General features: G+C 27.4%; 2 protein-coding genes across 2 annotated transcripts; one reads left to right on the forward strand and one right to left on the reverse strand.

Annotated features, from left to right (window-relative positions):
• Window positions 1-658: 658 nt before the first annotated feature.
• LOC112592916 lies at window positions 659-1,411 on the reverse strand. The gene has a single exon (XM_025337078.1). It carries the CDS (start codon window positions 1,409-1,411, stop codon window positions 659-661), a length of 753 nt encoding a protein of 250 aa, XP_025192863.1.
• Window positions 1,412-11,404: 9,993 nt separating this feature from the next.
• Window positions 11,405-15,912, forward strand: LOC112592986 (mitochondrial 2-oxoglutarate/malate carrier protein-like). Its single transcript, XM_025337171.1, has 5 exons — window positions 11,405-11,914; window positions 12,009-12,248; window positions 12,321-12,625; window positions 15,462-15,561; window positions 15,628-15,912. Exons 1-5 carry the CDS (start codon window positions 11,856-11,858, stop codon window positions 15,854-15,856), a joined length of 933 nt encoding a protein of 310 aa, XP_025192956.1. The 5' UTR covers window positions 11,405-11,855; the 3' UTR covers window positions 15,857-15,912.
• The last annotated feature ends 71 nt before the right edge of the window (window positions 15,913-15,983 follow it).

The following is a 15,983-nucleotide window of genomic DNA, read 5'->3' on the forward strand; positions in this document are numbered from 1 at the left end:
AATTAAATTCAATGATACGCATGAATTATGTAATAATAGGTAGGTATATAAACATTCAATTTAAACTGGTATTAATATATTGTTATTAAAAGTGAAATAAAGATTTAATATTTCCGTTAAATAGGTACCTACGACTATATTACGAGTATAATACCTACTTACTAAATCATATAAAAATACTGTTTGAATATTATATTATATCAGTAGGTAAGATACCGAGTGTTGTTGCGTTGAAATTTATGCCTATTTGCAAAGTAAAAAAAGGACGTTAATTTACAGAGTAGGTATAGGTACTTTAAAACAATGTAAATAATATACTAGGCTGACTAGTATATTAAGTCTTTAGTATTAAGGGCTTTAGTCTTAAGTCTTTAGGCTTAATATTAAGCCTTGCTTTAGGTTAATAAAATTAGGTCCTGCCAATAGGTACTTTCCTAGAAGGTAGGTACCTTCCTACAGAATAGCAAAGATGGGCAAGCTAATGAAAATATTTATTTTATTTTATTTTACGGACTTAGCCCTTTTTTATATACTTAGATATTATAAATAATTTATAATACATTTAATATTTACATTAATAATAAATAAGTACAAAATAGTACAATGCTAACAATAATTAAAGAAAGAAAGGGAGGGGGAAAAACATACAATTTAGATATCAACAAAATGTGAAGTTAGTGTCCGCATTGGCGTTAGACATTAATCGCCTAAGTGGCTCATTTGCTATGTAATTTGTGGTGGAATGCGGGACGTAAAAAGGAGTAGTAGATCTGGTTGAACGCTGAGGTACTTTAAAACAAATTAGGGATAAAATTGCAGACGATTCGACTTTACCATTCAATAACCCATCGATGAACCTAATACCCGCAGTATGTCTACGTTCAGCTAAAGAAGATAGACCAAGTACATTAGCTACTGGAGAATAATCATGTGAATGACAAGGGATATGCAATATGCGACACGCAAAACGCAGAAACCTATGTTGGACTCGCTCCAAATGCCGTGAATCATTAGCTGTATGGGGATCCCAGACAACAGAACCATATTCAAGAATAGGGCGGACAAGGGCACAATATAACGTTTTAATTGAAATATCAAACTGAAAGTCTTTAGATAACCTCATAACAAACCCAAGTGATTTAAATGCCTTACAACACACGTAATTAATGTGATAACTAGGATCAAGGTAACAACTTAATTTGAAGCCAAGGTCCGTTACATAATCAGATACTCGTGGAATATTGTTTTCACCCAGACTATAAGGAAATTTAAAAGGAGATTTTATTTTACCAAAAGTAAAAACCTGACACTCAGAGGGATTGAGTAAAAGTCCCAACGGACTTGACCATATAGAAAAAGAGTCGAAGTCTGTTTGCAGCTTAAGACAGTCATCAATAGTACTTACTCGCATATAGAGTTTTATGTCATCAGCAAAACAATGAATACGGCAATGGTGCAAAACTCGAGTATTAAAAATATTTAACTCAAGTTTAGTTAAGTTAAAAGAGCACAAGATCGATAAGTTAAAAATTAACCGTTAACAAATTATAAATTTAACTCGATAAGTTAATATTTAATATAGAAAAAAAATACTAACTTAACTCAGTTTAAAAAAAGTTAATTTATTTTTATTTAATTAATATGAAAATCGCATACAGAATGACTACCTAGGTAAGTCTTCCTAATTTACTAAATTATAAAAAACAATTTTATTTTATTTTTATCATAATGCACATTGTACAGTGTAAATATACTCTTTTATGTTACATGATTTATAATTAATTAATTTTAACTATACATATTTCAAATGAATAATTTAACAAATATTATTTTTTTATATAATATAGTAATTGAAGGTCATAAAACATTAAAATAATACAATTATTAATTTATAATTTTATTAAAAAAATTTCTTATATCAACTGCAAAAAGCTAAGTAAGCTAAGTTATTTCAACTGTCAATTAAACTCCTGAAGCTCGTAAGTTGATTAGAAAATAAACCACCTGGTTAAGTTAAAAAGTTAAAAAAAATTAACTTGTTAATGCCCATTTTTGTAGAATAGTGATAAATAGGTATATAATGATTGGCAATATATGGTACCTATGTCATATTCATGTGCCTGCAAACTTAACACAATAATTGTTTTTTTCTTAAAACCGGATGAAGTTTAATAATATTAAGAGATTAGGTAAGAGATAGGTAGGTACTATATTTCTATATAATATACAATATATACGTTACAATATCTGCATACGCGATTATGATATGCAGCCATGCTGCAGGTATCTATTACTTATTAGTAGGTAGTTATCATTGATGAATACTGGTATTTACAATGGGTACTAGTTACTTACTGCACACGAATAAATAACACAGAATATAACTATGCACATGGGACTGTTTAAAATTTTTCTTTAAAAAAAAAAAAAAAAACGAGAACGTGCTTTGATACAAAGTACTTAATAGGTCAAAGGGTCACGTGATTTGATAGATAAAGTTTTTAGAGGTCCTTTAACTGATTGTAGGTACATTAGTAACTGTTTGATATATTATAGTCTACATAATTATATATATATATATATATATATTATATTTCGGTATTTAATGAAAATAATAAAAACCGTATTTGATGTTTTTGTAAGCAGTTCTTGTAGAAATGTTATTTTCTCTGCGCTTATTAACGTCGTATCCTCGTGTATGAGTACTTAAACGTTATAGTAGGTACCGCGTATTGTTATTGCGGGAAACTATTGTATACATTATGCATAGATACACATTACGACACAACTATAAAGTATGTACATTCTTACTAATTCATATAACTACTTAAATCATAACGACATCGCACATACATAATAATACGCATAGATGTGTTTATGTCATCGCTCGTAAGTCGTCATGATAATACACAATAATTTATGCTATACATGGGTATACGTATTATATTCGTATAAACTATAGAAGTAATATAGAGTGTACTTATTGATTACGCTATTAAAAAATATCATGTGTACCTACACAGTAGTAACAAAAATTTTTACGCTTGTGTGATATTATTGACTGTAATTATATGTATTTACATATAAAAACACATGGATTTTAAAATAAGTATTTATGTGTTTTAAGACCAATGTTAGTATGTGTGTGCGCATGTATATACTGAAAAGTGTCTATTATAGTATTATATTGCGGACCTGTGAGTATAATATTAGTATATTGCAATTTTTAAATCAAATTGTACTTATTAAAACTATTATACCCACATGATTATAATATTATAATTTATAAATCACTCACTGGGTTTGTGTGATATACTATTTTTAAATTTAGCATAACGTCGTGACATGTACATGCAAATGTTATTGTACAACTATGTTTATAAGTCATAAGTCAGAACAATCAACTTAATATATACATTATATGATTATGGCTTCCTTTATATGTTTATGTATATTGTATATAGTATATACATATAACATATATAATATAGCTAAAGATAACTACTTATAGCGGTTTTAAATTTTAACTAATTATAGGCGAAATTAGGTACCTATGTACTATGATTATTGATGATCAGAGACATAATATTATACATTATAATATTATATTGTGCATTTTGTTATATACTTTTATGTAATACATTGATATTGTGTTTCGCGCGTGGTTGTTGTGTGATTAAATCTATTAAAAGATTAAACATTTTTATTAATAATAATCAATCATAAGTCGTTTTATATTATATATATATTTATAATATATATTATGTGTGTGTGTATGCATAACTCTGTGTGTACAAAATATGATTTATTATAATGAGTGACGAGTGTACCTTTTGTGAATATTTTATGCAACCGATACAGTTAACCGTTATAACGAGAGACGTCTTAGGTATATCCTCATGTTACTACTTTATCTATTCATTCATGTTAATACCGCATGGAACATAAAAATATGTAAAAATTAAGAGAGAAGCCCAATACTCGAATTGGTAAATTAAAAGAATGGAAATTCAAATAGAAATTAAATAAACAGCATTCCAACTGAACATTTATTCAACATTAACCTGTGGGAAGCTTTGCCTCTACAACCCCTTAATTACTACCATCATATTTTAAATTAAATAAATTCTTATGTATATTATTTTTGACTAAGTGTTAATATGTTCACGCTTTTAATAATTTCAAACTTTTAATTTTTTTCCTAGTTGTATTAAATAGAAAAAAACATATTATAGGTAGGAAATTCAATTAAAAAACGTATGGTACAATATACAAAAAATATTTTGTTGTAATTTATATTTTATATTGCTTGATTGCGTACTCGTGCGTTCTTTTAAGAAAATTTAGTATGGGAACGCTAATTAATATCAAAAGCTAGTTTAGGAGCTGAGTTCCTATGTGTTCCCTCCCAATTCGAGCACTGGAGAAGCCGTTAAAGTGTACTTACTTATACTATTTATACAGCAACAAGTAACAACCATATAGAAAATGATTAAATTGGCAACAACCACCCGTAGAATAGATAATACTTTAACGAGATAGGTCTACAACTAGGTAAATATTTATTATTGAGAGTTAGTGTCATAAATTAGGGTGGGCTGGATGACTAACTTATTAAGTCTTCTCAATTCTCAATTCTCCACCAGACCCCTTTCCCAAAAAAGTTCTCCTCTCGAAGGTAATTTATGTACTATCATTGTAATGTCTGCAATTTAGAAAATATAATCAATAATTTTAAATCAAAATATAAAACGATTGTTTAAAATTTGTAGTTGTGATACTGCTATTCAGTATTGTGTCAGTGTGTATACTGGCGATACGAGTCACGAATGTAACATAGTATATTGATATACTCGTGCCTAACTAAAAACTAAACCATACAGTTTAATTTTAATGACTTGGATAAGTTAGATAACAACTTAAGACTTGAGTACTTGACCTGGATTAGCCATAATAATATGTCTAATGAATATTTTAACGAAATTACGTTATGATAGGGATAGAATCAAATAAAGCCTATAAATAGTATTAAATACCAAAAATTAAAATAATATACATAGGTTAACCTACCTTTACATAATAAATTATGATTCGTCTGTAACTATAATATTAACTGTTTACAAGTATGATATGAATAACTAACAAATCGTGTCAAATCACGCGTTTATGACCTTGTGTATAATAATATTATTGTGCGTCTGTACACGACTGGTTATTTTGTTGTTACTTGCTAGAACACTTTATAAGGCCTTGTAATTTATTGTTGTTTATTTAGTTTATGGACAATACCAGCTATTAACTAGTGATACCGATCACAGTATCGCATAATTTTTTTCAAAACTATATTGATTAATATATTTTGATAATATTACTCTTTCGTAGGTACCTACAACTTAATTAGCAAATACTTAGCTCGTATGTGAATGTATTAACTAATAAGTAAGATCTAACGTAAAAATAAGGGATATACGATATAATGTACACAATATAAATTCTTTAAAATTATTTACGGGAAGGATTAGATGGCTTTTAATAAAATCTATAAATAAATCTATGAGTAATATAAAATATGTTGCCAAAGTTTATATTTTAAAGTGCAAACTAACTTATGGAATTTGTGTCCGGTTATTTAAATGAAAAATAATAAATATTAATTTAAAGTAAATTATTTAGGTTTATAAGTTCAACTTTTTGAAATTTTTCTGAACTAAAGATGTTGTCGCCAGAAAAGCTACTTGGTGTCTTTTAGAAATATTTCCCGAAATTGCCATAGGAAAGTGTTGAATGTATATTTACACATATAATTAGATATACGATTAATATTATATTAAAATTTAACAAAGAAGACGTATGGAGACACGGAAGTTTGTATTAATAGTAAATATATTACTTTGATAAATATTTTGGTTGAAAAAAAACCTTATTTTCCTTGATATGTTTCGTAAACGGCAACTATTTGTCAATATAAATAAATTATAAAAACCGGATAGCTTACTTCTGCTTTATGGTCAGTTTAAAAAAAATATTAAGTAGACATTTCTCATCCACTTTTTATTCAAATAAAAAATTCTGAGAAAAGATAGAAAAACAGAAAATTTGAATTTAAATTTCTTGAATAAATTTGCGCACACGTCTTCATGATATTTTAGATGGAACAACTTCAGAGAGATACTGCATTACAATTTAAAATCCTAGATATTTGAATAGAAAGTGTTATAAGTACAAAATAGTTTGTGAATTTTCAAGATTTTAAATACCTATATTGTCAAAAAATAAAAATCAATCATTTTGTGACAGTATCTACAACTAAATGTTAATAATGGAAATTCGAGCAAATTGAGAAAACTTTTTCACCCATGTATAAAACACGGTTTCTTTAATTATTATTACTTATAATTTAAACATCGGTATAATAAGTACAATTACAAAAGTACTTGATTATTATAGATAATATCGTTTTTTGAGTGTTTAATAATAATTTTAATGTTGAATATAGAGTATGCTTTAAACTTGGTATTTAATACTTTGTAGTTTGCATCCTTAGAACGTGATCATATTTTACGTTATCTACTTACCTACATTTAAAATAAAAATGTTATACCTGTATTATAATATTTATAATGTATGTAGTGTAAAGTGTTGCAAGTCCTGTTATAACTCTTCAAGAAAATTACAATCATATAATTGAAATGGAATCGTGTGAGACGTGAGTGATTAATGACGTATACAATTTTTGTACTCGCCTACATAAGTATTTAATTCAGCATTTTATATTATTGCAAGCTTTATTATAAGATATTGGGTAATTTTAACTTATCTTATTATGTTTTCACTTAAAATTTTTGAATTTATGATTACTTTTAATCTCATGTATAGACTACAGGTCTTTGAATGGGATTAATATTATTAGGATAATTTTTAAATTTTGATTAAAATTAAATCGTTTTAATTACAAATAATAGCTAAAGAGTGTTGCCGTGAATTATTTAGTATATATTATTAAGTAGGTACTAACTACTAATATAATTTATATTTTAACTTTTAAACTACATTGTGTGAACCTGTTATAGTTTTATACTTGTATGAATTCTATCATTGCGACTATAGTATGGGTAGGTACAGGTAATCAAGTATCTCATTTAGTGTTCACAATATTATAAATGTTTCAATGACAAATATCTATTTAAATGTTAAGTAATAGTTGATTATTACACTTGTCGCGTGGGTATTATAAATTGGACTAAGTATGATAAAATGCTTGCTTTTAATTAATATATTAGGGCATGGACCAATTGCGCCTTAAACAACATTTTTGTTTAGGGCCAGTGTACCAATTGCGCTCCTTATATTTTAGTCAGTATACCAAATGCGCTTATATTTAAATATTCCCATCTTCAGGTATGAAAATATTATTGTTCAATCTAGTTCTATCAACATCGACATAAATAATCTACACACAAAATTGCTTAAAAATTAAAAACTTATTTATTGATTATTTGATTACTGATTTAAGTGACTGTTATAATATATTTTATATCAGTATCGAGAATTTCACAAAACATTATTATTATTACGCACATTTGATCGTACAAGTATGAATTTGAGTGATAGGCGAAAATCAGTTTTCATTATCGTTGGATATTTATCAGCTTAATTGTTTCATTGCACAATATATACTGTACTATATAGAATAACACATTGATGATATAGCCGTTACTTATACATTTTTGTTAAGTATTAGTTTGAGTTGTTTAACATTACCATATGGATTATTTTAAACAAGCTCTTAGTAAAATAGTTAAACCGTTGTTAATTCTCCATGATTTTAAGTTTCGAAAACGTACTAAATCAAAAAATGGAATTAAAAGGAGATGTAGAGTTAAATCGTGTCCTTAAAATCTATTATTTGATGAAAGTAAAATGATGCTTTTAAAATATAGTTATAATCGACGAGTGTATTAATTTATTATAAAATTATAATTAACTAATACGTTTCCATTAAGTATTTTAAAATGTTTATGCATATGCCCCTCACTGAAATCTTTTTTACATCCCCTAACAAATACAACTTTTAACAAAGTGCATCTATTTATTAAATACACAAATGCACAATACTTGTTCAAGATATATTTCGATTATCGCGTTGCTCGGCGATATTTCGATGCCGAGCCCAACGATCTTTGTGCGTGATAAGCTCTTTGAACTCTATCGTCAACCTCTTCTCCTCTTGACGGTGTGCAATCGGCGTTTTGTCTAGCGGTGGACGTATTTTTAACCAGCTGTTTTCCTCTCCGCACGACAGTCGGACGAGACGTCGCCTTTGCGACTTTTGCTTGGGTTTTATTCGGTTTTTGGTTGTTGTCGCCTTCGCCACGTGTGGCGACGTTCAGTGCCATCGCTATATTGGCCATTTTGTGCCGTTATCTTTTGTGTTGCCTTGTACCGCGCGTGTATTTAATAATATTATAATTATTTCTATTTGTCATCTTCGTTAGAAGTGCGAATGATATTATTACATTAAATATACGCGACGTCGTGAAATTAACCCCGTTCGGTAAAAACAATATTATTTTTTTTGTCGTATTTTTAACGCGCGATTTGGAGGTCAAGGACCTGATCGCGATGTACTTACATTATTATTTTATAATCAGCCCAGTGCAGGTCACATCGTTAATGGTCCAGGCGTTTTAACGCGGACGACCGAACGGTATCGTTACTGTTAATTTTACTATGATATTTCTTATCTGTGATAACAGTCACACAAAATTTATTGTTTATTAATTTTCTGTATACATGCATTTCGCATCTTTTTATTATTATTGTTATAATATATATATATATTATTTTGTATTTGGGTGCCCGTTTTTCTATATTACCATATTTATTATATATATAATAAATTATTTGCAAAAGTTTGTACTTTAATATATATTTGTAGTATGACGGTGCATTAAAAAACTTGTTTATAATTTTATGTAATCATTTTGGTCACCCGCTCCTTGTACAAAGGTTAAAATAGACATCTAATTCTGGGTATATAATTTGCCATCCTAGGCCAACCGCCTGACGTAGGAGCCTGGTGGCACAATACTCGTTATGATTACCGCATCTAATATCTAAATAATTGTAAATTGTAATAATTAATAATAGGTATAATTCATAATACTAAAATGTATAAACACTCACCAATGAAAAAAAAAAATGAACACCTAGAGAAACTGTCTGAATTCAACACTGGTTATATATTACACATACGTAAAAAACATACATCATTATACGCCATATTATATTATATAATTTATTATCATACAATTATTACCTGTAGTATTGATAACCGTTTAAAATACTGACATAAAATAGAGAAATAAATAGGTAATATATATATATATATATATATATATATATATATATATAGCATTCTATAGTTTTATTTATAAGTGTAATGTTATGCGTACATAATTAATCGTAAAACTTAGGTAGGTAATAGGTACATTTAATACTGTGGTCTGTTTATATTGAACTAATCATACATACAATTTATCGAACATATTATTATTGTATCTAAACAAAAAGAGAAAGATCCAATATCTATTATCTATGTGCAATACTCACACATTCTGTAATACATTATACGTACCTATATAAATATAAAATATTTATATTTAGTTGGTTGATTTCAAAATGTTAAAAAATTGGGGAACTTGTTTAGTCACTTTTCTAGTTTAAAATAAATGTACCTCGTCATTAAGTAGATCACTGTATTGTAATAGTAATAAATTTGAATTCAATGGTTGTATTATTGTATAAGTATATATGAAACAAAAGAGTAACTGTACTTAGCGAAATACGAGATGAGTAGATGTAGATCTCTATTTCTGGAGAGTCTAAACGTTTTTCATTTATTTTATTGTTATTAGTTATTTTTTGTTAAAATATGTTGATATCATAGAGTGATAGAATGGTCAACGATGTAAATAAGTTTGTGATAGATATTAAAATAACTTAAAATTAATCTAAATATTTTTAACATTTAATCGTGTTTACAGAAAATAATAATAAAAGTAGGCAATGTTGGAAAAAAGTTTCAAATTTCTACGAGTAGGTATTTAATATTTTTTTAAATTCAAATAAATTATAAAACAACTAAAATAGTTTAGTGAGAAGTTGTTATTTTTTATTTAAAAATCTAATTTTATCAATATTTAATGTTTAAAGTTCAAATGTTTGAAAAAAATTCCAGTGACTGTAGGTATGCATTTTCATTACTTGTTAATTATATACATCATAAAGAATTTTAAATTAAAGTGTCAAGTTTTTTTTAAATTTTTAAATTATATTAATTAAAAAAAAAAAAAACCATTTTAAATTAATATTAATTACTCAAAAAGAGATAAAAAAGTTTAATTACACGTCAATATTATTTTATAATCGACTGTGATTACAGATTCAGAATAACGTAGATAACAAATTTATAAATATTTTTGATTTTGAGTACTATAATCAACGTCGGATTGGCAAGGTATCGGCCAACCGAGTTTTAGGATTTTTAACATTTAATTACCGTTACAGTTACCACGTGGTTAAATAATTCGATTTAATATTTTCTACTTATGTTTCTAACAATTTATTATTATTATAAAAATACAAAATCACAATTTAAAACTCATAACCGGCCTATATTTTGAGCGGTCCACCGAGTTTTATTTGGTAAACTCGCCGCGCCAATCCGGTCCTGGTTATTGTCTGCTTTATGGATTTGCGTTAATATTATTAAATATTATTTATTATGTTAAGCAATTCAGCTATTTATAATATGATACATGTAAGTCCAGAACTGAAACAAGTTTAAGCTGCGAAGGTTGATTTTATTGAAAACCAAATTGGTGGGTTTAAAATCTATTCAATTACACTAACGTCTCTAATAGATTGACCCCCTCAAGGCCAATAATTGAATGTAGAAAAACAAGCGCTGTGATTTTTTTGTTTTAAAATTCGGGGCTTTTATGTACGCGACGTTTAAAATATTCTCGTATGGGATCTATGGGGTCAAATATGGTGGTATGGTGTTTTTAGCCGTGTTTGTAAACGTTGTAGGTATACGAATCTACTGTAAGTCTGTAAAATACGTCGAATAATAGGAAATTATCTTCGTATCGAAACAGTCAGAAGTCGCAAGTCGCAACACAGAAGTGAAGTTTTCACGATCGCGTAAAGTGTATATTATTATCATCTGCGTGTCAGCTGCTTCCCGCGTTAACTCTTAGCGCTTTTGGCGGCCAAGGTTGTCCTCACGCCCACGGATGTGACGTCCTTGCGGTTCCTTAGCTGATAATAATGTAATTTTTTTGTTTGTTTTTAATTTTATTACGTTTGTGCCATGTAAAAAATTTCTTGATCTATGAAATATTTAAATATAAATTAATATTCATGTCGATAGTCGAGATATTGCGTGCACATTAATAATAATAATAATAATAATATTATCTAACATTATATTTTATTCTATTATTCGGCCATTCGGCGGCTAATGGCAAACGTTAAATGTTTTTTATTTTTGTTCAATTATTAATTCTCTTCCCCCCCTCAGTCACTACTTCTTATTAAATTCGCGCCGACTGTTCGACTACCTAGGAATCAATTAAATTTAGTGGGGATACCGCGAACGGTTTCCCGCGTGCTATAATAAATCATTTAAAAATTAATACGTATTCTTCGAATTCCCTACTGCTGCGACAGACATATGCTGTGAGCAGTCGTCAAAGTAAGCGCCGCAGTGACATGTTCAAAAAAGACCTTTAAAGCTCTCGTACAATAAAGTTCTTAAAGCAAATTGGTTCTCACACACATACGCCATCATGAGTGATTCTGTGCCTTTACCGCCTTTGGTCAAGTTCTTCAACGGTGGACTATCCGCGTAAGTATTAGATCACCTACGCACATGGCCTCCGCTCATGACAATAATATTGTTCATTATTACTGTTATTGTTGTCATGATCTACATTTTATAGGACTGTGGCCACCGTTATAGTGCATCCGTTGGACGTGCTGAAAAATCGCATGCAAATGGCCGGACGCGATGTCACTGCCACTGAAGCTCAAAAGTCCATGGGCGGAATCGTTCGTTCCATGATAAAGGAGAAGGGTGTTACTGCATTTTATCCCGGACTGTCAGCTGGAATCTTGAGACAAGCCACGTATTCGACTACGCGGTTGGGCATGTACAACTCTTTGTTCACAATTATGACTGGGTGAGTGTTGCTAGAACACTCAAGCATTCACTTTTGTGTTATGAACAACGTGTCTGTTGTTTATTCCTGTAGGGAAGATAACAAACCGCCTAATCTATTGGTGAAACTGGGCTTGGCGCTGGTGTCTGGAGTGACTGGTGCTGCTGTCGGTACCCCGGCTGAAGTAGCACTCATACGAATGACATCTGACGGACAATTACCATTGTCCGAAAGACGTGGTTACACTAGTGTTTTCAATGCATTAGCCAGGATTGCAAAGGAAGAAGGTATTGCTACATGGTGGAGAGGATGTATCGCCACAATGGGAAGGGCAGCTGTTGTCAATATGGCTCAACTTGCATCATATTCTCAATCAAAAGAAATTTATCTCAAGAGCGGTGAGTTAAAACACTATGGACAATTTTCTTCACATGAGTTTGGGTCTAAGTTTATTGAATACATTTATGTTTTTATAATGACTAATGATTATGCATGCATAATATCTGTACTTCAAACATTGCTAATAATAAATAAATGTCATTGCATTTTTATAATTATTCTCATATTTAAATATAAATATTAGGTAGGCAAATAATATGGAATAATAAATCATATATTATTCCAGTATGTATATTTTTAATTTATAATAATGCATTTTTAAAAATTAATTTTGGGTTAGTCAACTTATCATATGATAATAATTTTAACATTATTGACTGGTATTTATATGATCTAACCATAAACATATTTATTTGCATGTTCACCATACCAAACTATAAACTATCTAGTGCCAACATTGTTATTTAATAGATTTAAACATTTAACCAAATCCAAGTGTGTGCTATATTTATTAAAATGTTGTTATCTTTGTTATTAAACTTCTTTATTTTTCTTAAATTTAATAGGTATAAATGGAATAAGTTGTATGCTATCTTTTTCTAGCAATATTTGTCCTCAAGGACCTCTCTTTCTGCTATCAATTTTTTATGTTTAATGTTTATGGATCAAACTACATATTTAACATTTAATCAAAAGTTGTATGCATGGTTATTTGATTGATTTAATCATTGAGCAGTAAACAATTAAAGGTGAACTAAAATATTTACTTATAATAATTGGCTCTCTAATATAGTTATAATTATATAAAATATTTCAACAATTTTAATTCAATAAAAGAGGTATTCATGAAAGACACCTTTTAGTTTATATAGATTTTTAATTTGTAAATTGATTCCTAGCTTTATTATTTAATAAATTATTAATTAATGAAATTACTCTTTAAACGGCAATAAAGATTATTATTTTATACATTTGTATTATGATATTAAAATTTAATTAAGCTAATTAAAAGGTTTCACAAATTATATTTAGTCATTTCATTTTTTTTGCTGTACTTACTATTGTTTTAATATCCAGTAAAAACCATTAAGCATACAATTAATAATTATTTCAAAATGAATGCATATTATCTTCATTTTATAATTCACACACTACACACAATTATTAATTAGGTTCAATTTTTATAATTTTCCTCATAGTATGAAAATAAAACTAACTGTATTAAACATTATGTCAATTTTATTTTGTTAATTTTCTTATTGAATTAAAAAATTTTTATTCAATATTTATTTTCTACTTAACATTTTTTAAAAGAAGATACAGTTGAGTTCTTTTAAATACATTTAAATTTCTAGAAATAAAAATAAAATAATTACTTTAATCTTATCAGTAAATATTAAAAATTAGATAATATATTACAATTCTTTTGAATTATTAAAATCAATCACGTGATTACTTTTTCATATTAAATTGCGTGATTTCACAACTAATATATTAATTATAATTTTCAGTGTATTGACAATAGCTATGTAATTTTTAATTAAAATACTTGAATTATGACCATTTTTAAATTAATATATTTAAGTGATTCAAAATGATTATTTATTTCTGAATTTCTCTTATAAAAAGTATTGACAAAATTTAAAAATATTTTATTATCATTATAGTAATTAACTTTAAGTATAAGATCCATTATAAACCATGACTGTATAATTTTTATTGATGTGATTTAATGTTAGCTTATTACATTTAAGTTTTAAATTTAAAGCTTACTTTTATTAGTTTAGTTTTTAGTTGGTATAAAACTATACTTGTAATCAACCCATTGATTATTAAAAAAAACTGTATACCTATATTAGCTTATTACTAATGTTAACTACTTCATTGATCACTTAATATTATAAGTTATTGTCTATCTAGTTAAGTAATATTGAAAACTTTAACATTTTTATTAAATATATCATTATATAATAATTATCCATTAATAATAAACCAAAGGTTCTTAAAGTGTGGGGCGCAACCCTCTGGTGGGCCACAAATTTTTTTTTAAAATCAACATTGCATTGGTAGGACAGAAAACAATTTGTAAAATGTCTGTAATAATAATAAAGTTGGCCGATTAATTAGAACCTTTTATAAAACATACATTTTATTTTAAAATAAATTTGTAATATTAATATCAATATTAGCCTAAATTTGTTGTTTGTTTTTAACTTTTTGTTACTCTAAACATGACTATTAAAATTATTTTTATGAGGGGGCTCAAGTCTGGGGTTAACCAAAAAGGGGGGAGGCCTGGCCTGAAAAGTTTGAGAACCTCTGTTAAATAAACTATAATGGTTAGTAATTTTTATTTAAAGTTAAAAAAGATGAATTTCATATTACAAATACTAAGTAAATAATGAATATTTTTCCAGTGTACTGAATAATTTTATTTTATTTAGGTTCTATTATTTACTCTCATCGTTTTTAATTTATAATTTTAGGTGATTTTAAAAATAAAGAATTTATCCATGTTTCATGTATATTTGAAAAGAATAGTATTAAATTACAAACAAATTATAGGTAATATAGTTTAAAATTAATTAATCATTCAATTTTATTTAATGATTTTATTAAATTCAAAAAATAATAAACAAATATCAATATTTTCCAATTGTATTCATCAATGTATTAATCTTCATTTATGTAATACTGTAATATTGTTGAACTATAATTTACTAAAGAATTGCGTTTATATTATCAATAAACAACCCATGATTATAAGTAGATCAATTATTATTACTATTGTTTTAACACATACATAATATGTTAAGATATACATAATAATATTATATCAGTGTTAAAAAAAATTAATAATTTAATGGTATTGGTATTCAACCAATCTTGTTTTAGGTTATTTCAAAGATAATATAATATTGCATTTTGCTTCATCAATGACTTCTGGTGCCATTACAACTGTAGCCTCACTGCCTGTGGATATTGCCAAAACTAGGTATGAATAAAATAAAATTTAGATATAAATTACCAATACAATGATTATTAAACTTTATTTTTGTAGAATCCAAAGCATGAAAATTATTGATGGAGTACCAGAATATACTGGCACAATAAATGCTATGGTAAAAGTAGTTAAGAATGAAGGTTTCTTTAATTTGTGGAAAGGCATTGTGCCATATTTTGCAAGAATTGGACCTCACACTGTATTAACATTTATAGCTTTAGAAAAGTTCAATGAAGCATATAAAATTGCCGTGTTTGACAGACAGTCAAAAAGTAAAATAGATTAGTTATAAACTAAATAATTTATTCATACATTCTTACAATTTATATATTTTGTTTTTGTTTAGTTTTATTTTATGTTAAATACTCTGTTTGTTTTTTACGTTTATCTTTGTTAAAAGTGAATTGTTTTTC

This window comes from Melanaphis sacchari, unplaced genomic scaffold (genome assembly GCF_002803265.2).
Source record: "Melanaphis sacchari strain LSU unplaced genomic scaffold, SCAv2.0 Contig19_pilon_pilon, whole genome shotgun sequence".
Taxonomy (NCBI): Eukaryota; Metazoa; Arthropoda; class Insecta; order Hemiptera; family Aphididae; genus Melanaphis; species Melanaphis sacchari.